The sequence below is a fragment of the Trichomycterus rosablanca genome, chromosome 27 (assembly GCF_030014385.1).
Source record: "Trichomycterus rosablanca isolate fTriRos1 chromosome 27, fTriRos1.hap1, whole genome shotgun sequence".
In the NCBI taxonomy this organism is placed as follows: domain Eukaryota; kingdom Metazoa; phylum Chordata; class Actinopteri; order Siluriformes; family Trichomycteridae; genus Trichomycterus; species Trichomycterus rosablanca.
The window spans coordinates 11,924,484-11,949,399 of NC_086014.1; the positions used below are offsets into that span (position 1 = coordinate 11,924,484).

General features: G+C 44.9%; 1 protein-coding gene across 4 annotated transcripts in view; it reads right to left on the reverse strand.

Moving 5' to 3' along the window:
• Positions 1-488: 488 nt before the first annotated feature.
• ankrd11 (ankyrin repeat domain 11) overlaps positions 489-24,916 on the reverse strand; it is a 115,299-nt gene continuing 90,871 nt past the window's right edge. For all 4 annotated transcript variants that reach the window (XM_062989854.1, XM_062989852.1, XM_062989855.1 and 1 more), the window contains 9 exons: positions 17,021-17,194; positions 15,924-16,124; positions 14,644-14,786; positions 14,008-14,152; positions 6,981-13,909; positions 6,348-6,446; positions 5,120-5,263; positions 4,933-5,025; positions 489-4,697 (listed from right to left, as the gene is read on the reverse strand). In XM_062989854.1, the coding sequence (XP_062845924.1) occupies positions 4,512-4,697; positions 4,933-5,025; positions 5,120-5,263; positions 6,348-6,446; positions 6,981-13,909; positions 14,008-14,152; positions 14,644-14,786; positions 15,924-16,124; positions 17,021-17,194 (8,114 nt within the window). In that variant the 3' untranslated portion in view covers positions 489-4,511. The remainder of the gene's footprint in view (positions 4,698-4,932; positions 5,026-5,119; positions 5,264-6,347; positions 6,447-6,980; positions 13,910-14,007; positions 14,153-14,643; positions 14,787-15,923; positions 16,125-17,020; positions 17,195-24,916) is intronic.

Genomic DNA, 24,916 nt, shown 5'->3' on the forward strand with positions numbered 1-24,916 from the left:
GGGTTCATGGGGTTTATTATTAGGGGCTTTTAAGGGGTCCTGAAAGTTTTGTTTTGATCAATAGAGACATGCGTTCAAAGACGTGTAATGTTAACATTGCTGTGCTCTATTTGTAAATCTTGATGTAATCCTAATATTCCAATAAGCTGTAACAGTGACAGAATAACACCTCTCACCTCTGTTTCTCTCTGTCTGTCTCTCCTTGTTTTCATTTTACTATCCTATTACTTTTCTCATCTATCACTCTTACTTTCCTCTGCTCTTTCTGACTGTTCCTGAAATGCCACATAAAACCATGTAAATAAATTATATTTTATTTCATTATCAACAAATAATTACATTCAAGCCATCAGCAAGTAAGTTGAAATATATGGAAAATGTGTTTAATCCCTTTAACCACTTTACCCTGGGTAGGGTCGTACATAAAAGTCTATCTGCTGCCATCTGGTGGTGAGAGGCAGAATGAAAAAATCACAGACATGAAGCAATCATATTTCAAAAATTTATTTACGAACATAATCTCTGAGGAACAACAGCAGTTCTCGCGCTCTCTGTACATGCAACTGTAGAAAATAACAACTTTAATTTTTTACTCCATTAATTTTTTTTATTATTTTGTAATTTCTCGCGTTTGAATTGCAGGATATCGACAGCTAGAGGAGAAAGTACTGACTGGGTCTCTGACAGCACTGACGATAGCATCAACACACCCTTCCCTCCCATAGCTGCTCCAACAATATGTACACAATTCAACTACATTGTACAAAAGAAGGAAAAAAAAAAAAGAACAAAACAAAATTTAAATGAAAGGAAACCAAAGTGACTTTTGTTACATCACCCGCAGCATCTCGTCGCTGTTAGAACCCCACATTTCTACGCAAGATCTGACTAGTACAAAGAGGAGGGTGCAAAAGGTCCTGGGCAATTATTATATACAGCTTTATGTACAATGTCTCTTTTCTTTACTGACTACAAGAGGAAAATTTACACAGCCAAGATCTCCAACTCGAACATACCACAGGTGTCAGAAAGGATAATAAATAGGTTATTTTTCACCATTTAAAGAATAGATCTACACGCTTTATGGATCAATTTCCATTTCCAGAAACATTTATTGTCTGATCAATGCATGTAAGGATAAAAAAATATAGAAGAGGCTTGAAATTGTGACCGGACATTGTGTAAAAAGAAAAAGTGCCACCAGACAAATCACAGAGGTAATAATGTGTTTAGAGGTCAGATGGGAGAAATTAAATCCAGTCCGAAAATTGGTACTGTCTATGAAAGAGGTTCTCAGAGGTTTGGATGACCACCATGTAAAACTGCTACATAAAAGCATCACAATTTCAAGCCTCCGTTAAAAGAATCAAGAACGGCAAAGAAATCAAAAGTAACAAAGAGCTTCAACAATTTCGACACAACACGATGATGCTTCTGTAAACAATAGCGAGATTGCAAAGACGTAATGGGATACATTCTGTTTTTAAAACCACCGTTTGAGGATTGGGTTGCACTGGAATAACCACTTCGACCGACCAATTTACTTTTGGTTTGCTGTTTTTGCGGCGATGAAAACACAAGGGATCAATTTAACGATACAATTTAAACAGAACCTATTGAAAGAATAATAGCACCCGGCACAAAACTGCAACGTGTGACAACCTGGAGCCCGTTTACATCAGCAAAATTGGTATCCACATCGTATCCTACCACTATATCTAGCTAGCCAATCGAAATCTGAGTGCAGTATGGTGTCATTATGAAGGCGTCCACACTGGCAGTCTGGATGTGTTTCTTTTATCAATCATACATCATTACTTACTGTTTAATCCTGCGTAGGAACCTAATTGGAAAAACTGGGGTGCCAGTAGGTGGATTGGCTATTCTAATCTGTCCCTAGGTGCAAATAGAAAGTAAATAGGTTAGTGTGAAACAACCTGTAATGTGTTAGTGCAGTCATTCACTCATTCACATCTAAGGATCCCCAGCATCACATCACACACTCACTCTTTCACTTATTGGCATTACACGCATTACACACCTACTTACTTATTCATGAACACTTAGGACATCTTACAGTCAGTTATTTATACACACCTAGGAACTTAGAGCACTACACACTCATTTCCTCACTCATTCAGACATAAGGACGCCCTACCTACTGGGAGGTGGAACATAGACACCCTGTTGTCAAACGCGGCGAGATTTTATCTAAATTTCAATCTCTGAAGTCATTTAAGGAATCAGATTCGAATTTACGCAGGCAGCGTCGGATACAATCTGGATACCCGATGCATAAAACATCCAGGTGTAAACAGGGTCACATGATGCACACACACAATAAAACATGGGAAAACCCAAACAAACACAAGCCTGGTGGGCAAACGGCATACGTTACACAACCTCAAGCTGAATACAGGCAGCTATAAGTGATAAAACATAAAAATAAAAATATAGATACGGATCTTAAAAGAGAGATTTTGAGGGGAATAAAAATTAAAAGGCAATACTAGTAACTGTAATAGAAATATTAAAGAGCCTTGTTATAAACCCGGATTTAAAACGTGTGCACTACACGCAGCTGTTTAGGTGGTGAGATTTGTGCTTTGAGGATAAAACGGAGAAAGAAAAATCACTACATACGATGTGAGGGATCTGTGAAGACTGTAACTATGGAAACAATCCAAGAGCCCACAAATACAAAAAAAAATTGAGTGTCTTGTTGATTAATATGTTATTTTATATTTTATTTATCTCACTGGACAAAAAAAAGAAAGAAAGAAATAAAATAATAAAGGAAGAGAAAAGCTATGCTAATCAGTAATCTTCAGAAATCACATGATCCGGAAACACCACCATCCTGAATTTGACAACCAGCTATTTGTGATTTGTGCAGAAAAGAAAACGTGTCCATGATAAACATGAAGGAAAAACTCGGGGAGACAGACGGCTAATAACTACAGATGCGGGGTCAGGTTAATATCAGGTTATATCGGCTCATGTGCTGCTGATGATCAAACATAACGTGTCCGGCTTGAAAAGAAAACGGTGAGTTTAGAAAGGCATTTTCTTGGTTTTCTTTTTTTTTTCCTTTTCTTTTTACCAAAGTTACATACTTGTGTATTAAAGCGATGAATAATAGACCTCTACTATTATTTAAATAATTCCATATTCGCTCTGCTACATCTGAGAACTACACTCACAGCCCTGACTCTTTCATTCTGAGGGATTACGCAATAATGGATCAATACAGGTGGAGGTGGTCCGGGATGGGACGCACACTCTGACCGACCTGGGACAGAACCTCAAGAACCCGTACACACATATACACGCAGGTCCTTAAAATACTGACAATGTGTATACATTTTGGCCCGAGGGTAAGGGATGGGGGAAAGGCTGCCCAAAAGTGAACTGTACATACAAAGATTATTTTTATTCATTTATTTTTTACACATAACTGTGTGATGTTACAGTACATAAGTTATTTACAACTGTGCAGTAATGGGTGGCAAAATAAATTATCTAGAAGGCAGCGAGAATACATCGGTTAACGAATATAAAAACTGTACATCATTTACGGGATACAATTTTTGTTTTTGTTTTTTTGTTTGTATTTTTTCTCCATTAAACTAACATTGGCTCTGTAGTGTTTCAAGTCATGTTCGCAGAAAGGGAACAATGAAATGCCCGAGTAAAGAAAACAAAACAAAACAAAACAAAATCGGCTTTAAAACCAAGTCTCTGCAAACACTGCCTTCCTGAATTCTCGTCCTCTTGTCTCCGTTCTGGCTTGTTGCACAGAGAAAGTAGGATCCTGCGTGCTCGATCAGGTACTCTGTTATCCTCTGTTATTTCTGAGGATGCTAGTCCTCACTCTGGCGCTGAGGCTCGCCGGCAACACCGCCCCGTCACGGGGCGCTGCGGGCATTCTGCTCTCCTCTGCGCGAGATCAGAGTCTGACAGCACGCTTACATGCCGTAGCCGTGGACGTTCGAGCGATCGGCGGAGCGATCTCGCGCCTCACGTCTAAAAGACGGCCGCCCCTCGGGCCGGGTTCTGTTCACCGCCTCCAGCGGGCCGTCCCTGATGTTGTAGGGTGAGGAGCACGGGAGAAGCCCGGCTTTTTTTTTTTGGAATTTAGTCGCAGGGGATAAAAAGTAAAGAAAATCAATTTCGGAATCCCCGTCTCTTCTCACCCGAATCAACCAGCAGGGAGGGGTGGATAAGCTTCAAAGTAAAACCGTGTTGCTTCTTAAATTCCAAACGAAAGCATAAGAAGGATGAAAGTGCAAGTCGTGTGTTTTCCCCCAGGTAAAATTCGCTCCTTCTTTGGACAGAAGGCGACAGTTTGGTTTTTTTCTTTTACCTCCTGTATGATATATGCTTATATAATCTTCTCAAAGAAAAGCTTCTCTTGGAAACGGCTAGCCCTTTACCGAACTCGCTGTCTGAGGTCTCTTTGAAAACGGAGGATTGGAGGACCGTGCTCCGGGCGCCCAGGCGTCTTCGTGTCACGCGGGCAACAGTACGAAGTCGTCGTTGACGTCGACCATTGGCACGTAGAAGGATGGGACCTCGTTGACGCAGAGAGATTTGTGTCCGGCAGGGTCCAGCTCCTGCACTTTGAGTTGCCACTCCATCCTCTGCACCGCGTTCAGGGCTGCGGCCTCGTGCTGCTGCCGCATGAGCAGACACGTCTGTTGGATCAGGAACGCAAGGTTAGAACAAAGGCTTTCCTTTTTACACTGACGACTAGTGATTATGCTGATGTCATTTCTATAAATATGACTAAGGTTCTGGACATGAACAGTGCAAAAAAGCGTACTGCTCTCAGCTATTAAGGAATAATTTAGCATATATACGTTTTTCTTCAGCAAAAAAGATGAAATGAAATATATAATATTAAAAGACACAGCGAGGTAAGATTCTCACCTTCATGCGGTCATATTTATCATCCACGTCTTGAATCCAGGAGATAAACTGACGAGCGTTAAAGCGATCTCTTACAGACTTGTTTTCATCCCCCTGTTTAATAAGACAAAAATATTTCGAATTTAGCATATGTGCAAACACACACACACACACACACACACAGTGATTTAAAGTCATTATAACTGACCTGGCTCTCTGATGGCATGTTATACACCTCGGAATCCAGCAGCATGGTGCAGGCACTGAACGGAACAGCCTGATTAGCGATAGTCCTCGCCGCTCTGCAGTGAACTCGCAGGACCTCTTGTTCACATGACACGATCAGCTTTTCCTATATGGGGCGACAAACAAAATAAGTCCAGATTCCCAATCCTCCAAATACCTGACGTTTATTATTTCAGTACATGAATCAATCACATGCATGTTTTCGGGTTCAAAATAATTAAATAAATACACAGAAATGAGGCTTTTTGCATTGTGGTTTCGTAAAACTTAAGGTAAGATGACGTGCTTTTTAATAATGAACGAACACGGTGCAACCGTCTGTTTTTATATCACAACTGACCTGTGTGCTGGTGCGATAAGGTCAGTAGTACTTATTTAGATTATTATATAAGGTTACATCATTAGATAGAAGAATCCCAGGATGTTTTATAAGTTTCATAAGTTAAGCATAGCAACATGTACATATGTTTTATGGTATGTACACCCAACCAGGCATAACATTATGAGCAATGACAGGTGAAGTGAATAACACTGATTATCTCTTCATCACGGTACCTGTTAGTGGGGGGGGGGGGGGGGGGGGGGGGGGATATATCAGACAGCAAGTGAACATTTTATCCTCAAAGTTGATGTTAGATGCTGGAAAAATGGGCGAGTTTGACGTGGGTCAAATTGTGATGGCTAGACGACTGGGTCAGAGCATCTCTAAAACTGCAGCTCTTGTGGGGTGTTCCCGGTCTGCAGTGGTCAGTATCTATCAGGAACAGTAGTAAACCGGCGACAGGGTCATGGGCGGCCAAGGTTCACTGATGCACGTGGGGAGCGAAGGCTGGCCTGTGTTGACCGATCCAACAGACGAGCTACTGTAGCTCAAACTGCTGAAGAAGTTCATGCTGGTTCTGATAGAAAGGTGTCAGAATACACAGAGCATCACAGTTGCAGGGCTGTTTTGGCAGCAAAATGGGGACCAACACAATATTAGGATGGTGGTCATAATGTTACGCCTACTTGGTGTATAATACAATATGATTGTTCATGTGTCAGACCTGATATATTTTGGGTGTTTATAAATAATTGACACAGTTCTCAAGGTTACTTGGACTGTTGAGTGCAGGATTTATGAAATATATGGAGTGATGCAACAGAAAGGCAACAGCCAGCGCGTGGGAGATGCTAGTTTGCACACTTACCCGTTCAATGCTGTGCTGGAGTCGCAGTTTCCCCCTCACTGCTTCCTGCTGCCTGAAGAGTTCTTTCAAAGGCTCGGACAGTGATGGAGGTGGAGCGATCTGCAAGGGAGAAAGTGAGGGAAAAAAGGTTTGAATCTCAGTAGTCCTTCCTGGTGCATTATAGAGTGTTATTTTTGAATGGAAACTATGCTAACTAAATCTACCAAACGCTCCATACAGACCCTGTTTGCATTAAGGGCTGGAAACACTACATGGACAGGCCCGATAAATAGAATCGGACCTCTTTGCCACAAAAACGTATTTGTGTATATTCAAATGAAAGAACATTGGTGGGATCAGGTACTTATGTTGGATAAGAAGACCTGAATTCAATCAGTGGCCCAATTCAGCCTAAAGGTGTTCAACAGGGAAGGGATCAGGGATGAGGTGGAGTTCCTCCACACCAAATGTGGTAAGACGTGACTTTGCTTTGTGCATAAGGGCTCTGGTCGAGTGCTGAATTGGGAAAAAGCATTCCAAACCGCTGGTACTTAAAGAGGTTTTGGTTTGGTTAGTGTCACAATTGTGTACCATGGCTGAAATGCATGAAACGGGGTCTAAAATTGGGTAAACAAATAAAGAAAAGGTTCTTACCACCGGAATATGCAGTTTGCTCAGCGGTTTGCCATCAAGAAGGTAGGAGCCGGTGTACGTCACATATTCCGCGTAGCACTGTGGAGCTTGAGGAGTTATGTAACACAGAATCTTCCGCTTCTCTTCGATCTTTTTCCGAATCTGCAGGTACTCGAAATAAGGGTTGGACCTGTCGCTATGGTAGGGCTCGATGTCATCCAGCTTGATCGCGTTCACTATGACCGCCAGCGTCTGCTGAATCATCTCCCGTGTCTGCTGCATGGCCGTGTTGACGAGCTGTACTTGGACCGGCTGCTGGCCCGATTTCTGAAACTTCCGTTTGCGCGGATGCTGCGACTGGCCATCGTCTTCCTCGACGGCGCGGCCTTTGGCTTTGGTGACCAGAGAAGGTGGCGCTTGGGTCGTAGCCTGCAGAGAGATGGTGCTGATGGTCTCTTTTTCCTTCTCTCCTGAGGACGAAGCGATAGTGATGATGCTTGTGGTTAAGACAGAGGAAGCCGCCGTGGATGCGCTCTGTTTACTCTGGTTGGCCAGCATCTGAGCTCGATTGCGAGTTATCCGCTGGGATACCTCTTCAACCTTTTTGGGAGTCACGGGTGTTGTGACAACTGGGGGTTTGATTGTTGTATCCAGGGCCTCTGATATTTGGGTGGTAATAGTTGATATGACACTTAATACTGGTGCTGACAAGCAAGAATTGCATGAGGGACCCAAGGCTACCACCGGGTTTGGTGCAATCTGATCAATTTTCAAGGGTGTCACTGGGTCCAAAAATGGCGCTACTAAAACTGGTGACAAGGCATCTGTGGATAGATCTTTCTGTTGATATTTCTGGCCATTCTCTTCATCCGTAGTTGAATACATGTTCCCATCACCCTCATCCCGGGCAACAAACGTGCCAACTTCTTTCTGAATTGCTTCCGTTAAGGTTGGAACTTCCTGGATGTTTTCGAGCTCTGGTTTATGCTCATGATTGGGTATGTAGCACTCTTCGGGAGCAGGTGGTTCCATATCCTGAGCAGGCTCACAAAGAGGAACAACCGGAGGAGAACATGGGGCTTTAGTCAAACTTGGAAAGGCAACATCTAGGACCTCTAGCTCTTTGCTGGTTTCCATTGCCGTTTCTCTTGTTTGTGGGGGAGGATGTTTGGTCTCCGCCATGTCCGGGGCTGCAATTTCAGGCTCCTGTATCTCTTTTTCTGGGAAAGGAAGTTCTGGCAAAGAGAAAGGACCCAGGTCATCGAGTTCGTCAACTTCAGCAGAGAAGGGGTCAGCCCAGCGAGAGTCATGGCTTACTGACTGTGCAATGTTGCTCTCAGGGGCATAATTAAGAGATTCCACCTTGTTTTCCTCGGTTTCACATAACGGCTCGACGTCCATTTGGTTCTCGTCGTCGTGTGGCTTTATATCTGTGAAAGTTTCTAGTAATGTCGAGGAAGGTGGAATAAAGCTTGACTCTGATTCTTCTGGCTCTGCTTCGGGTCTTGGTGGCGAGGAAATATATTCCACGTCGTCTTTTTCGACCTCGTAATGAGGTTCTGAGGAACAGTATGACCTGGAATACGTGGAATAAGGAGGCGTCATTGACTGATGGACAGATACCGCTGGAGGAAGAGGTGGAAGTTCACAATCCGAGTGTGAATATGGACTGCTTATCTTTGAAACGGCAGCTTCAACTTCACCATAGCTTTCATGTGGTGACTTCATACCTTCTGAGTTCCACTCTATTGCCTGATCACAAGAGTTTTCCATAACGTTATCATGAGGATGAGAGGGTGTCAGTGGAAGCATCTCAGCTTCTCTGTGGTCTGGAGATTCGGGCCAGGGCTTTATAACATTCCCGAAAGAATACGTGGGATCTTCTGCGGACTGCATGACCTGATCGGTAGCCATTTTAGTTTCAGCTGCATCCTGTGGATTATCTTCCTCTTCGTCATCGTCATCGTCCTCCTCCTCCTCTTCTTCATCGTTCTCATCGTCTTCATCTCGCTCCTCCACAAGAGGAGGTAAATATTCGCTGCCGCTCACTGGATCAGAAGGCAACAAGCTGGGCTCGCTCTGATGGGGTTCAGATAGGTCATCAATATCCATCGGAGGCAAAGCTGCAGGAGCCGGTGTCGGAGGGGCAGCTATGTCCAGGCACGGCTCCTGCGGGTCAGGTCTGTGGACTGGAGTTGAGGGCTTCATGAGATAGTTGTCCATGCTCTCAGGGGGGAGTTCGTTGATGGAATTGGCTGCAGAGGTTCTATCTGGTACAGACTGTGTAGGATCAAGTCTGGGAGACAGCATGCCATTGCGGGGCGAGAGGTATGGAGAGGGGAGGCAATCGAGCCTGTCCATTTTGTCCTCATGAAGGTGCGAGTTTGAGGACTCGAACTCCGGAGCTGAAGGTGCATTCTGCTGCCTGAGGAACTTGTTGGCTTCCGCCTTGAACTCCTCGTCCAGAGGTCGTCTTACATCTGAGCTGACCGACCGACTCTCGAGGGGTAACTGCATGTTCTTGGCTGGCGTGATGCAGGTTCCTTCAGGAAAGCTATGGGATGAGTTCTGGGAGGAGTATCTATCAAAGAACGATGGCGAGCAGGCATTCATGGACATCGTCAACGACGAGTTTTGGCAGTCATCAAACATGATATCTGGGTAGTCCTCTGCACTGCAAGATGGCGTGCGGGGAGTCTGCATGACTTCGTCATAGCTCTGGCACGAAATAACCGACGTAGGAGTGGGCACCCCAGTCGGCCTGTTCTGGTCGGGCCTTGGTGACGCCGGGAGATTTTCTTTCATCTGATGACCTGTCAGCCAGTCTTTAGAGTTCTGGCTGTCCATGGGCTGGGATTTACGATCAGGAGACATGATCTGGGATGGAAGACTAACATCTTTGAGCTTCTTTTCTTTGAGGGCGGATTCTAACATGCTGGATTTCTTGGATGACAGATCGGCGCTGTTCTTTTTGATATCTGCGTTCGATTTGGTTTTGTCTTTAAGCTTCGGGTCTCCTGATTTATGCCTCAGCTTTTCCATCTGCTTCATCCTTTCCTTGTGTCTCTTGTGGCGCTCTTCGTTTTCCTGGTCTTTTAAACTCAGCATTTTTTCGAAGCTTGTTAGTCTGAGATCGCCGTCAACCAGAAGCTTCTCGCGTGGTCGGACGTCTTTGCGAGCTGTGTCTTTTGACTGGTTGAGTTTTTCGCTGTCAGTGAGTCGATCTTTGATTTTGTTATATTCGTTTTTATCTTTGTCTTGTATGTCTCTGTTTCTGTCCTTGTTTTTGCCGTCACATTTGGCACCATCTTCTTTCGTCTTTTCCTTCAGACTGGTGACTTGAGGGTTTTCTTTTAGCCCAAACTTCTGATCGTCTTTACCGTGTCTGAAGAACCCGAGGCCGTCTGAGTATTTATGTTTCTCTTCCCTGGTCTTTTCCTTGTGCCTCTCTTTTTTCTTTTTGTCCTTGAACTTGTCACTGGTGATGATGCTGTTTGTCTTGTCCTTTTTGCTCATCTCCTTCTCAAACTCCAGAGTCTTATCCAGGTCATCCTCTCCGTCGCCCTTAGAACCGTATGGAAAAGTGTACTGGTCGGCTTCCAGGGGCATGGGCTCTTTTTCAACTGATAAGCTCTCTCTGCGGCCGAACGACTCCCTGATCTCTTCTGACTTGTCCTTCTTGTCCGCTCTTTCTTTTTTCAGTTTCTCTTTGTCCTTGTCATGACTCTTTTTGGACGACGATGAAGAAGAATGCCTGTGCCTCTCTTTCTCCCTAAACTTGTCCTGTGGGTTGGAAATTGACAGGGAATCTCTTCTGTCCTCTGACGTGTCTGGCAGGATATTAGAGAAGTCGTAGAAGTTGTTCAGAACTTGTTCGTGACCCCGGTCTGTAAAACTGTCCGATGACAGCTCACTGTTCTTATCGTTGGAGTCGTCTTTGTAATCGTTCATGGCCTCCTCTTCCAGCTTCTCCAGCAACGATTTCTCATTCTCGCCGCTCCCCTTGGAAGGTTTTCGATCTTTTAAGTGGTCTGGCTTGTCCTTATGTTTGCTTTTGCTTTTCTCCTCAGTGGTCTCCCTCTTGTCTGTTGGTTTCTGTCGGTTCTTCTTGTCCTGATTGGAGTCCACAGACGCCCTGTCTTTGCGGTCCTTGTGTTTCACATCAGTCATCTCCTTGTCTTTCTTATCTTTGTGTTTTTCCATGGAACCTTTTCTTTCTTTTCCTGCTTCAAAGCTGGTCTTCTCCTTCTTCTTCTCTTTATGTTCCTTTTCTTTTTTATTTTCTATGGAGTGTTGTTTCACCTCGCCGGAGTACTTCCTGTGCTTATCTGTTGGGACGTCCGGGTCATCCCGGTCAGGTGTGGTCAGGAATAACTCATCAAACCAGTTGTTCATGTTGTCATTTTCATCTTCGCTCTCATCTGTGAAAATGTCCTCAATTTTATACCATGTTTTCTCCCGGACCTTCTCAGGTTTCTTTTCTTCCTTTTTAACCTCGAGGAAGTCCTTTTCTCTTTCTGCATGTTTGTCCTGGGATGTTTTTTCTTTCTTGTCTTTACTCTGCTCAGATGAGGTCTTCCTCTCCTTCTCTTTGCCGTAAGAATCTTTGTGTTTATCTTTAGCGCCTTCCTTCTTGTCTTTAGAGCTCCGGTCGATGTCTTTTTCTTTTAGAGATCTCTCAGACGAGATTTTCTCAGGTTTCTCCTGGTCCAGACTTCGATCTTTAGGCTTATCTTTGTGTTTTTCACCTTTCAGCTTGTCTTTCTTTTCAACACAATCTCCTTTCTTCTCTTTTTCTTTTCCCGAATGGTTCCTCTCTCTGAGATCTGACTTAGGAGTTGGTTCGTTCTCCAGTTTGTCTTTAAAGAAGGTCTCGTTCCCATAGTCATCTCTTAAGCTTTCTTGTTTTATTTTGAAGTCTTTTCGCTCCTTGGTGAAGTCATAGGAATCTTTTCTGTCTCGAATAACGTCAACGGACTCCTTTTCTTTCTTCTCCTTGACCACGCCGTCAGCTGATTCTTTTCGCTTCTTTTCCTTTTCCGAGTGACCGGAGTTGAGTTTCTGTTTGTCCGTCCAGTCTTTTTTCTTTTCCATGCCTTTGTCAGAGCACTCCCTTTCTTTTTTCTTGGATGTAGCTTCTTTTTCCGAGCGCTTGTCTCCATGCTCTGACTTCTTGTCTTTGACTTTGTTTTCCTTCTTCCTGTCCCGATTTTCTTCTTTCATCGTCTCCACTATTAGCTTTACGGTGTTGTTCGCTCTGTATTCTTTGATGGGAGAATCCCAGCTGTCGTCTTCGTAGAGAGAGCTGTCCGAGGAATGGTCAGACTGCCAGTTTTCATGATCTGACGCGCTCATCTTGGCGTCCTCTATGAAATGATTTTTAATGTCGTAGTCTTCATAGTCTGGCTCTTCTTTAGTGATCTTATCCTTCTTCGGCTTTTCATCTCTCACAGTTTTTTCCTTCTCTGACTTGAAATGCTTCTCCTCTCTCTGCTCGTTCCTCTTTTCTGCTTTCAGAGATTTGTCCTTGGACTTTTTCTTTTTTTCCTCTTTGTGGATTTTTTGTTTCTCCTCCTTCGGCTTCTCTTTGAGCTTCAAGCCTTTCTCCTTTTCAGTTTTTAAAGGTTTGTCCTTCTCCTCTTTGCTCGCTCTGTCCTTGGTGGATTCCTTTGGTTTCTTGGATTTTTCCTCTTTTGAAACTCTCTGAACTTCTTTGCCTGACCAGTCTTTGTCTTCCGTTTTGCTTTTTGAAAGCCTATCTTCCTTCTTAAAATGATCTTTGTCATGCTTGGAGAGTTTGACTTTATTTTCAGAAGGTGACTCTTGCCGAGAGTCCTCGAAGTCGAAGGAAATGCTCTTGACAAACTTCTCATTCATGTCTTGGTTCAGGACTAGAGTTTGAACCTTCTCTTTCTCCTTGTTTTTGTGTTTATGTTTAACTTTGTGTTTTTTTAACACTTTCCCGTCTTTGTCCGTTTTCGAGGCAGTTCCATCAACTGAGTTTTTGGCATGCGTGTTGTTTTTCCTTTTCTCTTGCGCCTTCTTCTTTACCTGCTTTACAGACTCCACGCTCGAGTCCGCAGAGGAATAGTCCGACTCGCTGGAAAGCCTGGTCCTGACCGAATCGGACAGGGAACTGTTATCAGACCAAGTCGGGGATGAAACAGTCTTCCAGCCGTCTGTCCTCCACTGCTTCGGGTGTTGCTCGGCCAGAGAAGGCGTTTGCTTCTGAGAGCCCAAGCTCCCGTGAGAAGACAACGAAGACGACACGGAGAGCGAGCCGAACTCTTTAAGGCTCAAAGTCGCGGAATCCTTCGCGCAGTTCGAACTCGGCATGGAGGCCTTGTCGTCCTCGCTCTCCACGTCGCACGTCTCGGAGTCCGAGGTGCAGAACTTGTTGTTGACTTTGTTAAACCGCACCTCCTTACTGATGTTATTTTTCATCTCCTTCTTTCTCTTTTTCTTGACTTTGCTTTTGTCTTTCTGCTGCTTGGAGCAGAGCGTGGAAGAGTCTCTGCTCTTGGCGTTGCTTTGAGCAGCCGGTTGCCTGGGTGTGGGTGTGGGCGTGAAACATAACGTCCGGTCGTCTTCGTCCGAGCTGTTGCTGTCTGACAGTATTCGCCGCGCAGACTTCTTTGGTGTGAGCGAGTTGCTTTTGGAGTAGGTTTTCACCTCCATCTTGGGGACGGAAATTAAGCTGTTGGGCTTGCTGACGGGATCCTTCCGGAAGTCTTTCTTCAGCAAGTGCTTGTCGTCGACGGGCGGGACGCGCTCCTCCTCGTCGTCCTCGTCGAACTCGTATTCGTCCTTTACGGGTGTGGTGACGGATTTGGGCGGGTCCAGGGGCTTCCCCTTCAGCTTTAAGCCCTTTTCGAACTCCGAGTCTGTGTTATTGCCGTCGATGGAGCTTGATGGGGCGAACGACGGAGCGTCTTCCTCCTCTGAAGATTCTGTCGGATCGTGGCACAGAAACACACCGTAAGTCATGCGAATGAACTGGAACACGTGATGATTGATGGAAATATGTAAGAGGTTCTAAAGCACGTACCTGATGAGCTCTCACTAGAGGTGTACGTGCCTTTTCCCAGCAACAGATTAAGCATCGTTGGAGAGTTTGCGACCTTCAGCGGCGTCTCCCCTCTCCTGTTGCTCTGACAAGGATCTCCTCCGTATCTCAAAAGCAACTTTACGACCTGGCAAATACAAAATAAAAGGGTTTTTTCAAACTTTTTTTCAAGTGACCCAGGCAACACAAACAATGCATCTTACTCCCTCTGTTTTGCTCTGCACAATCTGGTCCCACTGTGGTTTACAAGATGCAACATAAAGCCTCCAGAGGGGGTGATTGTGTACAAGTTCATTTCATCTTTCTCTGCTGTTAAAATTTGCTTATTTAACTGTTATTATTTTTCTCTGACACATTTTTTTGACTCGCAACCCCAACAAATGAAACATTAGATCCACAGCAAAAAAACAAACACAAAAGTCAAATAAAAACAAATATTCAGCAAAAGCTGTTTTTCCAAATAGGGTGGGAAGTACCTAGTACCTAATACTTTAGTTTCCTTCGGGATCAATAAAGTATCTATCTAATCTATCTATCCATCCATCCATCCATCCAATAAAGCAGTATGGACTAAAATTCCATGCTCTAACTCTAGTGTTTGACTAAGTAAGCGCTTACTTTAAAGTGACCGTTGTTTGAGGCATCATGTAGAGGCGTATCATCATCCAGACCCTTGGTGTTGACCTCGGCCCCTGCTGCCAGCAGCTGCTTGGCCACTTCATAAAAACCTCTGTTGCACGCCTCATGCAGTGCAGTCCAGCCTGGAAAACACAAAGACTTAGTTTGTTTTCTTATCGTAACTATATAGAAATATAAGGTGACCTGGTACAGACAACCAAGCGAATGTATATGATAATGTATATGGATGTCGGCTCATCATCTAAAACTTAATCCCAGCAAGACAGAGATGTTGCTCATTCCTGGAGATCAGTCTCCAACCCAGGACCTAGTAATTTCTCTGGATGACTCCCAGATCAGACCATCTGATAAGGTAAGAAGTCTTGGTGTTGTCCTTGATAACCAGCTGACATTCTCTCCTCATATAGCCAACATGACAAGATCATGTCGGTTCCTCCTTTACAACATCAGGAAGATTCGTCCATTTCTCTCCAGGGAAGCTACCCAGATTCTGGTGCAATCACTTGTAATCTCACGGTTGGACTACTGCAACTCCCTTCTGGCTGGAGCTCCCATGTCCACGATTAAACCCTTACAGCTCATTCAAAATGCAGCTGCACGTCTGGTTTTTAACCAACCCAAACACTGCCACATCACCCCACTGCTACGTTCTCTTCACTGGCTTCCTGTAGCTGCACGCATTCAGTTTAAAACACTGACGCTCGCCTACAAAGCCAAAAATGGACCAGCCCCAAGCTACCTTCGTGGCCTAATCAAACCCCGCTCTGTACCACGCAACCTCCGAGCCTCTAGTCTCGCTCGACTTGAGCCCCCATCCAGGACTAAAGGAAGACAAGCATCAAGGCTGTTCTCTGTTCTAGCGCCGAAGTGGTGGAATGAACTTCCTCTGTCTGTCCGAACATCAGAGTCTCTTGCTGTCTTTAAAAAACGATTAAAAACCCACCTTTTTACTAAACACTTAGGCTGACTTGTACTTATTTACTAACATTTTGTTCCATTCTTTTCCATTTCAAAAAAAAAAAAAAAAAAAAAAAAAAGACACTTTGGTTCTAACAGGTTTTAGCAGATTTGTGTTCTTTGACTGTTGTTTTCCTAAACTTGAGAAATGAAATGTTCACTATAGAAGCACTTCTGTAAGTCGCTCTGGATAAGAGCGTCTGCTAAATGCTGAAAATGTAAATGTAAATATATGAGCAAAAAAGAACAGCCATGTATCGTCTTTAAACCGTTTAAGCTGCATGCTGAAACAGCGTCCTCACCTGCAAAGTCTTTTACATTCACATCAGCTCCCTCGCTGATGAGCTCCTTGATGCGGCGCACCTCGCCCCGGATGGCCGCCCGGTGCAGCCGCGTCTCGCCCCTCTCGTTCCGCTTGTTTACTTTGTCTTTGGTTTTTGAGGCCGAGTTTGGCGTTCCCTTCTGACCCAGATTCGACTGTGACTGATGCTTTGGTGTTGTGTCTGGAAAACAGAGAAGAAATCAAACGATAAGTTGTCTGTCTGCAGGATGAGATACAAAAGCTGAGACCATCACCTGCCCCAGGGTGGCGCTCTCGCATTAGAAACGTACAGCAGGAGCTGGAACCGAGACCTGACGTTTCCTGGACTCATTAAATCTATTTTAGCAGATTAAAATCTGAGCTTTATTACATTTTCTTCATTGAGTTTGCAGGGCATTGTCCAGAATGTTATTTAAGACTCGGCGCGTCTGCGTTCGGACCTTTAAGTGTAAATGGGGAAATGGCCAGGAGTTTAAGTAGATGATGTAGGAACTCGCCAAGAACGGAAGCGATTTGCAGAGCTTTCCTTTAGTCAGCACAAAAATATCTTGGTGCATAGCGGTAATATAAAAACCTTAAGGCACAACGGTAGCACGTCTGACTCCAGATCAGAAGGCTGCGTGTTGAAAGACGGCTTTGTGGGCGATGGTAGCTGAGTGTGTACGGTTCTGGACTAGTAATCAGAAGATTTCTGGTTCTAGCCCATCTAAGGTCAGACTGCTATTGTTGAAACTTTACAGTTGCTTGGATTGCATTCTGTGTCTAATCTAAATTACTTTGGATTAAATAAACTTATAAACAAATGTAATATGAAGTCTTGTTTTAACAAATGGAAAACGGAAGTGCGCAGTAATCCCACTAAATAATCGCAGGCTCACAACGATCAGGATTGTGAAGCAAACGACTAAAATAACGGGACCTGACGAGGGTTATCTAGGTAACTGAACTCTAATAAAGCAGCGCAGTGTGTTTTAATGAAGCACAGCGTGAGAGAGCGCAGCAGAGACACTGAGGGCTTGTGGGGGCTGCAGAGCTGCAGTGCTGCTCTCGGACGTGGTCCTCATGACAAACACGCACCTGGACTGTTTACTGACTCCTCCGCTGTCATCTGCATGAGAAGAGCCACCTGCTGCCGCTCCGACAGCGGGTACCCGGCCCGGATCCCTGGCATGCCCATTCCGAACGGCAGGCTTGGCTTCCTGGTGTTGGTGGGCTCCTTTTTGATGCGTTTCCGCTCCGGACCTTGCTTCTCTGTAAGAAAGGGGGGAGAAGAATTACGTGAATGTGCAAGAATTAGGAGGGCTCTAACCAGGTCATGTGACCACACATTTAACACTGCGACTTGCTTGTAATTCCAAGCGAGAAAAAATGCAGTTCTATTTAATGCTACCTGAATGTCGTTTGCAATTCCAGCCACTGTACACCTAATGCACTGGATATATCAATACATACACCGATCAGCCATAACATTAAAACCACCTCCTTGTTTCTACATTCACTGTCCATTTTATCAGCTCCACTTACCACATAGAAGCACTTTGTAGTTCTACAATTACTGACTGTAGTCAATCTGTTTCTCTGCATGCTTTGTTACACCCCTTTCACCCTGTTCTTCAATGGTCAGGACCCCCACAGGACCACCACAGAGCAGGTATTATTTAGGTGATGGATCATTCTCAGCACTGCAGTGACACTGACATGGTGGTGGTGTGTTAGTGTGTGTTGTGCTGGGGTTTTTAAACACCTCACTGTCACTGCTAGACTGAGAATAGTCCACCAACCAAATGTATCCAGCCAACAGCGCCCTGTGGGCAGCGTCCTGTGACCACTGATGAAGGTCTAGAAGATGACCGACTCAAACAGCAGCAATAGATGAGCGATCGTCTCTGACTTTACATCTACAAGGTGGACCGACTAGGTAGGAGTGTCTAATAGAGTGGACAGTGAGTGGACACGGGATTTAGAAACTCCAGCCGTGCTGCTGTGTCTGATCCACTCGTACCAGCACAACACAGGCCGAGGCCTGAATAAAATATGGAGGGTTGCGTCAGAAATGTACTTTCTCTGGTGACAGACAGGCCTTAAAAAGACTCAAAACTGACCTGGGGCAAGTAATAGTTTAAGCTAAGCATGTAGCATGTCGCTTAAGGGCTTGTCGAATTCCAAAAGACCAAACCCTCACTTTTTTTTCAAAACACAATCCAGTTTAGCTGCTTTGCGCGCCTGCCTGCCAGCCACTGGTAACACCTGGTAAAACCTTTTGTCTGCTCTTGGTAGTCGGGACAAACCAGAAACGTTCAGTTAAACCTAGACAGAGGCGTCGGCTTTTTGGACGTCTGTTCTTGTTTATTAATTGCAGACATGTGAAAAGAAGTGAAAGGACTGAGGTGTCATAATTAGGCAAAAGTAAATTCATAAACACAGTTTGTTTTTGTTGTTTCTGTGCTGTCTGAGCAACTAGGATGATTTTTCTCACTACAAAAGTACTGGATCAGCCAAGTTGCAGAACATAATTGAGACACAATAAATATCCAACTGTTCTGACCGACAGTTTCTAAGCCTCGAGGTCTCAGGTAAATTACGATCACAGCCAGGGAGGCGGCAGCCGCGGAGCACGATCACCCAGAATTCCAGCGGGGAGGGAGGGGCGCTCCGAGGGCATGTCGGTGTCTGTGCGTCTCTCTTTTTAGGGTGTGACCTGGAAGCCTGACAGCGATTATAAAATGGCCGGTGTCTGTTACAGCGCAGCGAGGCAAGGTCACCGCGCAGAAGAGACGCCGGACAAAAGCAGCTGCACTTCAAAAGACACGCCCGTCGATTATTTTCAGCGGCTGGATGTTAACCTATCTCCCACAATGCGCCAAGTAGGTCCATTACGCTGCCCCCGCCCGGACTATCGGCTTACGGTGGCGAACTGGAAGACGTCCCAGCGACTCTCAAGCCGTACGGTCATAAACAAGCCCGAACGTCGTGCACACGCACATCTAACGCAGTCTAACGAGCTACATACAGCACACACCATCGTGTACAGTTCAGGGTTTAAGCCTGCCATTTGCTCAGGGCCACAAACCACGTTTATACAGAGAGGAAACAAGGCAGGAGAGACTTCCTGTCGCAGAACGCTTTCCAGGGATTGCTTTTCCGCAGACGAAATCTGACGTGCTCGCTCCAACATCTGCGAACGATTACACTTCACGTACCCCCACCCATGCGCGTTCACCCGCACATCTGCCGCTTAGACGCATTCCTCCGATTTAGACGCCAAACTGCGCGAGGTGCAGAGGCAGTCTAAACATGTCCCGCACCGCTGGAAGGAACCGTGGAAGAAAAGCTCCGGTAGGCTTCGCACGGTGAACAGAAATAATTGCGGTGCGTGATTATCCAGGCCTAAAGGGACGCGGTCAGAGTGAACGCGAGGCCCCGGCTGCATGTAGTTCCAGGCTAGATTCATTAGCACAACGTTTCTATACGTGCAATGAGGCTAGACACCAATTTCAGTACGATTTTCCCACTACTGACATCTGCACAACAACAGTTTCATTGTGGCGTGCTTAAAAAAACAGCTTCTGTGTTTGTCTGGATGTCAGACATTAAGATCGGACATTTACAAGTATAAAAAAGTCTGAAACAAGACAGTGACTGACAGTAAACACATTTAGAGGTCTCCACAGCAGATCATTTTGGTCTGCTTACCTAATTCGGCACAGTTTTAAACCGGATGCCCTTTCAGGCTTGGGACTGGCACTGAGAGCGCACTGACGTTGGAAAGTGCACATCACAAACACTAGGCTGTTTGCCAATCATGTCTGTGCAGACGCTCGTCCGGCTGATAGTACTGCTGAGATTTACGTAACCAACTTATAATGCCACATAATGGCTAAAAAGTATAAAAATAAGTATAAAAGCTTCCATGTGACGTCTTTCAAATGATAGACTGGTGGAAAGTTTGAGACATGGCACATACGTACGTCTGTTAGGGACAAGGGTAGCCTAGAGGGTTGAGCTTTGGGCTATCAATTGAAAGGTTGAGAGTTTGAATCTTAGCTCTGCCATTCAACCACTGTTGGGCTCTTGAGCAAGGCCCTTAACCCTGTCTGCTCCAGGGGCGAAGAACAATGCTGGGATATACAAAAAAGAATTACTTTGTACTGTACACCTGTATATGTATACATGACAAATAAAACACATTCCTAAATTAGTGATCCAATGGTCTCAACAAATCCCTCTACCTAGGTGTGAAAATTGTTGAACCATGACCAATCATCAGATTAAAGCAGCTAATGGTGCTTTTTAAAGTTAAAGGTTTGCAGAAATTTTTTTCTGTGAGAAGGTGAGATCAGGAATGTTCACTGTTGTTGAAACCTTGCAGTCTCAGGGTAAAGGCAGTAAAACTAGTTTCTCTGATCGTACCAGATAAGCGGAGTGCTTGTTGGACTAGTAATGTCTCAAAATGAGGTTAGAATGAAGTCCTTAACATGCAGTGATGCAATGCTGAGTGAGGGTGGGGTGAGGCAAAGCTTCAGACGTTGTAGCTTAGTGTTACGTCGTTTCTGCACTAATAAAGCATGTTGCGCCTCCTTAGAGAGAGATGGGAATTGTGGAATTTGGTTGATAGGATGGCCGCAGTCTAAAGTATAAAGGTTTTAACTACACAGCTGCATGCTAATGACACAAGAGCTTAAGACATGCACAAGTAACGCTACTACATTCATTCAATCAGATTCGATTTATTTATTTCATTGTCATTTATTTTCACAGACAGAAGCCTGTCCGGCCGATAGCACTGCTGGGAATTTGAACAACGCATCCACAATGTTAGGCACAGACAAAACAAATATTATCAGCAGTAGCGGTGACTTCGGGTACAAGCAAAACACCAAATTCACACATTTGTTCTGACACGACAATGTCTTGTAGGCTTACATTGCAAAAAATGAAATAAATACTTTAAAGCAATGCTTCCAAAGCTGGCTGAAATACAAACCAAATGAATTAATTGTGCTATTCAGCCTGCTTAACTGTATATTCACATCAAAATAGTTCTAACCTAAAATCTGTGATGTTTTTATTGTTCCAGTGACGCTACGCAACATGCAGCATGTACAGCAACAACCTGAAACACTAAAAGTGAAACTGAAAACCCCCAAAATAGTGAAAAATCTCAACAAACCGACCCATTCTCTAAGAACCCTGGCGTGTCCTTATTCATCTGCGTGAACACACGAGAGTGGGCGCTGTTGGGCTTAGCGAGGGCTGTAAAAAATCTGGGTCACTCGTGAGGGAGGGGACTTACCGACGAGGGGACTTCCCATTAGCAGGGACATAAAGAGCGAGCTCTGTTCCTGTCCTCCGATACTCACATTTACACCAATGCTGTACACACACACACACAGTATACACACACACTATACACACGTCTACACCAGCGAGTTTCTGTCTCAGCTAGCCTGAAGTGTCAGAGAGTGAGTTCAACCGGTCCAGAGGAAGAAAAAAGGAGGGAAAAGAAATCCTGCTGACAGTTTCTCCGAGTATAAATCTGAAACCGGTCACAGAGCGGCTGCGTACGGCTTATATAACACGGCCTCTCAGGGCCCGTACTTCTCTAGGAAAGCCTGCCATGGAAAAAATAAGCAGAAGTAGAACAGAAGCAGAAAGAAACTTGGAATTCGAGACTGATTTGGGACTAAGAATCAATGTTTACAAACCAAAATGAAAGAGCATTTGTATTTCAGGACTTGTGACTGAAAGACTGGTGAGATACAAAAGCATACAGGAGAGCAAATTCAGCTAAATGCAAAACTCAGGTCCAGTTCCAGTGTTTTTAAAATACAGCTGGTTTATCTAGGTGTTGTTTTGTATACTTTAGACGTCAACTTTTGTGATGAGCCTGCAGATAAGGTTTCCTTCTGATGGCTCTTTCATGAGGATCGAGTTTGCGCAAGCTATGTCAGCTAAACCTTTTTTGCAGGTTCATATTTATATAGGAGTTTTGCTTGGTTTGGTTTTCTTGGTTTTTCAAACCTTGAGTCAACTTTTACAGCTGCCCATACCTGCTACATCCTGACACTTTGGACAGTGAAAAACCACAAGCTGGGAGAAGTTTGATGGCTTGTGGAAGCCGTATGGACGTTCGCCTGCCTTTGCTCCCATAGAAAATGCAAAATTGTGTAAGCCTAGTAGCTGAAAATCAATCTGTTATACCAGCATCCCACACAAACAGTGAGAATCCAACACATCTATTGACAAAGCTTTAATTCGAACATTATAATAATTAGCTCAATGCCTTACCACCAACCAAAAATATCCAGCCAAGAGCGCCCTGTGGGCAGCGTCCTGTGACCACTGATGAAGGTCTAGAAGATGACCGACTCAAACAGCAGCAATAGATGAGCGATCGTCTCTGACTTTACATGGACCAACTAGGTAGGAGTGTCTAATAAAGTGGAAAGTTAATCCACTCATACCAGCACAACACACACTAACACACCACCACCATGTCAGTGTCACTGCAGTGCTGAGAATGATCCACCACCTAAATAATACCTGCTCTGTGGTGGTCCTGTGGGGGTCCTGACCACTTAAGAACAGGGTGAAAGCAGGTTAAAAAGGTATGCAGAAAAACAGATGGACTACAGTCAGTAATTGTAGAACTACAAAGTGCTCCTATATGGTAAGTGGAGCTGATAAAGTGGACAGTAAGTGTAGAAACAAGGAGGTGGTTTTAATGTTATGGTTGATCTGTGTGCGTGTGTGTATATATATATATATATATACAGTGTATCACAAAAGTGAGTACACCCCTCACATTTTTGCAAATATTTGATTATATCTTTTCATGGGACAACACTATAGACATGAAACTTGGATATAACTTAGAGTAGTCAGTGTACAGCTTGTATAGCAGTGTAGATTTACTGTCTTCTGAAAATAACTCAACACAAAGCCATTAATGTCTAAATAGCTGGCAACATAAGTGAGTACACCCCACAGTGAACATGTCCAAATTGTGCCCAAATGTGTCGTTGTCCCTCCCTGGTGTCATGTGTCAAGGTCCCAGGTGTAAATGGGGAGCAGGGCTGTTAAATTTGGTGTTTTGGGTACAATTCTCTCATACTGGCCACTGGATATTCAACATGGCACCTCATGGCAAAGAACTCTCTGAGGATGTGAGAAATAGAATTGTTGCTCTCCACAAAGATGGCCTGGGCTATAAGAAGATTGCTAACACCCTGAAACTGAGCTACAGCATGGTGGCCAAGGTCATACAGCGGTTTTCCAGGACAGGTTCCACTCGGAACAGGCTTCGCCAGGGTCGACCAAAGAAGTTGAGTCCACATGTTCGGCGTCATATCCAGAGGTTGGCTTTAAAAAATAGACACATGAGTGCTGCCAGCATTGCTGCAGAGGTTGAAGACGTGGGAGGTCAGCCTGTCAGTGCTCAGACCATACGCCGCACACTGCATCAACTCGGTCTGCATGGTCGTCATCCCAGAAGGAAGCTGACGCACAAGAAAGCCAGCAAACAGTTTGCTGAAGACAAGCAGTCCAAGAACATGGATTACTGGAATGCCCTGTGGTCTGACGAGACCAAGATAAACTTGTTTGGCTCAGATGGTGTCCAGCATGTGTGGCGGCGCCCTGGTGAGAAGTACCAAGACAACTGTATCTTGCCTACAGTCAAGCATGGTGGTGGTAGCATCATGGTCTTGGGCTGCATGAGTGTTGCTGGCACTGGGGAGCTGCAGTTCATTGAGGGAAACATGAATTCCAACATGTACTGTGACATTCTGAAACAGAGCATGATCCCCTACCTTCGAAAACTGGGCCTCATGGCAGTTTTCCAACAGGATAACGACCCCAAACACAACCTCCAAGATGACAACTGCCTTGCTGAGGAAGCTGAAGGTAAAGGTGATGGACTAAACCCAATTGAGCACCTGTGGCGCATCCTCAAGTGGAAGGTGGAGGAGTTTAAGGTGTCTAACATCCACCAGCTCCGTGATGTCATCATGGAGGAGTGGAAGAGGATTCCAGTAGCAACCTGTGCAGCTCTGGTGAATTCCATGCCCAGGAGGGTTAAGGCAGTGCTGGATAATAATGGTGGTCACACAAAATATTGACACTTTGGGCACAATTTGGACATGTTCACTGTGGGGTGTACTCACTTATGTTGCCAGCCATTTAGACATTAATGGCTGTGTGTTGAGTTATTTTCAGAAGACAGTAAATCTACACTGCTATACAAGTTGTACACTGACTACTCTAAGTTATATCCAAGTTTCATGTCTATAGTGTTGTCCCATGAAAAGATATAATGAAATATTTGCAGAAATGTGAGGGGTGTACTCACTTTTGTGATACACTGTATATATACACTGTATATATTAAGAGGCGCTCTGTTAGAAATAGAAACGTCCTTCTGGCCAAAGAAAACAGGAAACAAAGGCAGAAGAGACAGGAAGTGCCCACAGGATGTTGTGTCACCGCTTTGTGCTACAGATGAAAGAACAACGTGACACGACGGAGCGAGAGACATGCTAAGAAACACAGTAATACACTTAAAAATGCCCGCTGTTCGCCAGCCGCAGCGAGAGCAGCTTGCCCGCAGACCACAGAGAAAGAACCATGCCAGCGCTACAGAGCTCAGCCAGCCTCCCTGGTCTACGGTATCGTGCCGGTCGTGAATTAGCCGCTGGAAGAAAGATGAAATCTGAGCTCAGACGCTGAGAGCGATTCGAAGGAGAGCAGAAAACGGCGGTCGGCATGTCTGTAATGCAGAAGAGCTAGCGGGCACATCCTGTGCTAGCAGCTAGCTGATACATCTGGTGAGCATTCGAGCTAGAGACGGTGTGGGTGCCTGGGTGAGCGTGGAAGAGTCCGTGCCTGCCAGCTTTCGAGTGGACAGCATTCAAGTGGGCAGCAGTGGTAGGTGGGGTGAATGTTGGCGATAAGTCGGCCCACTCCGCCAGCCTC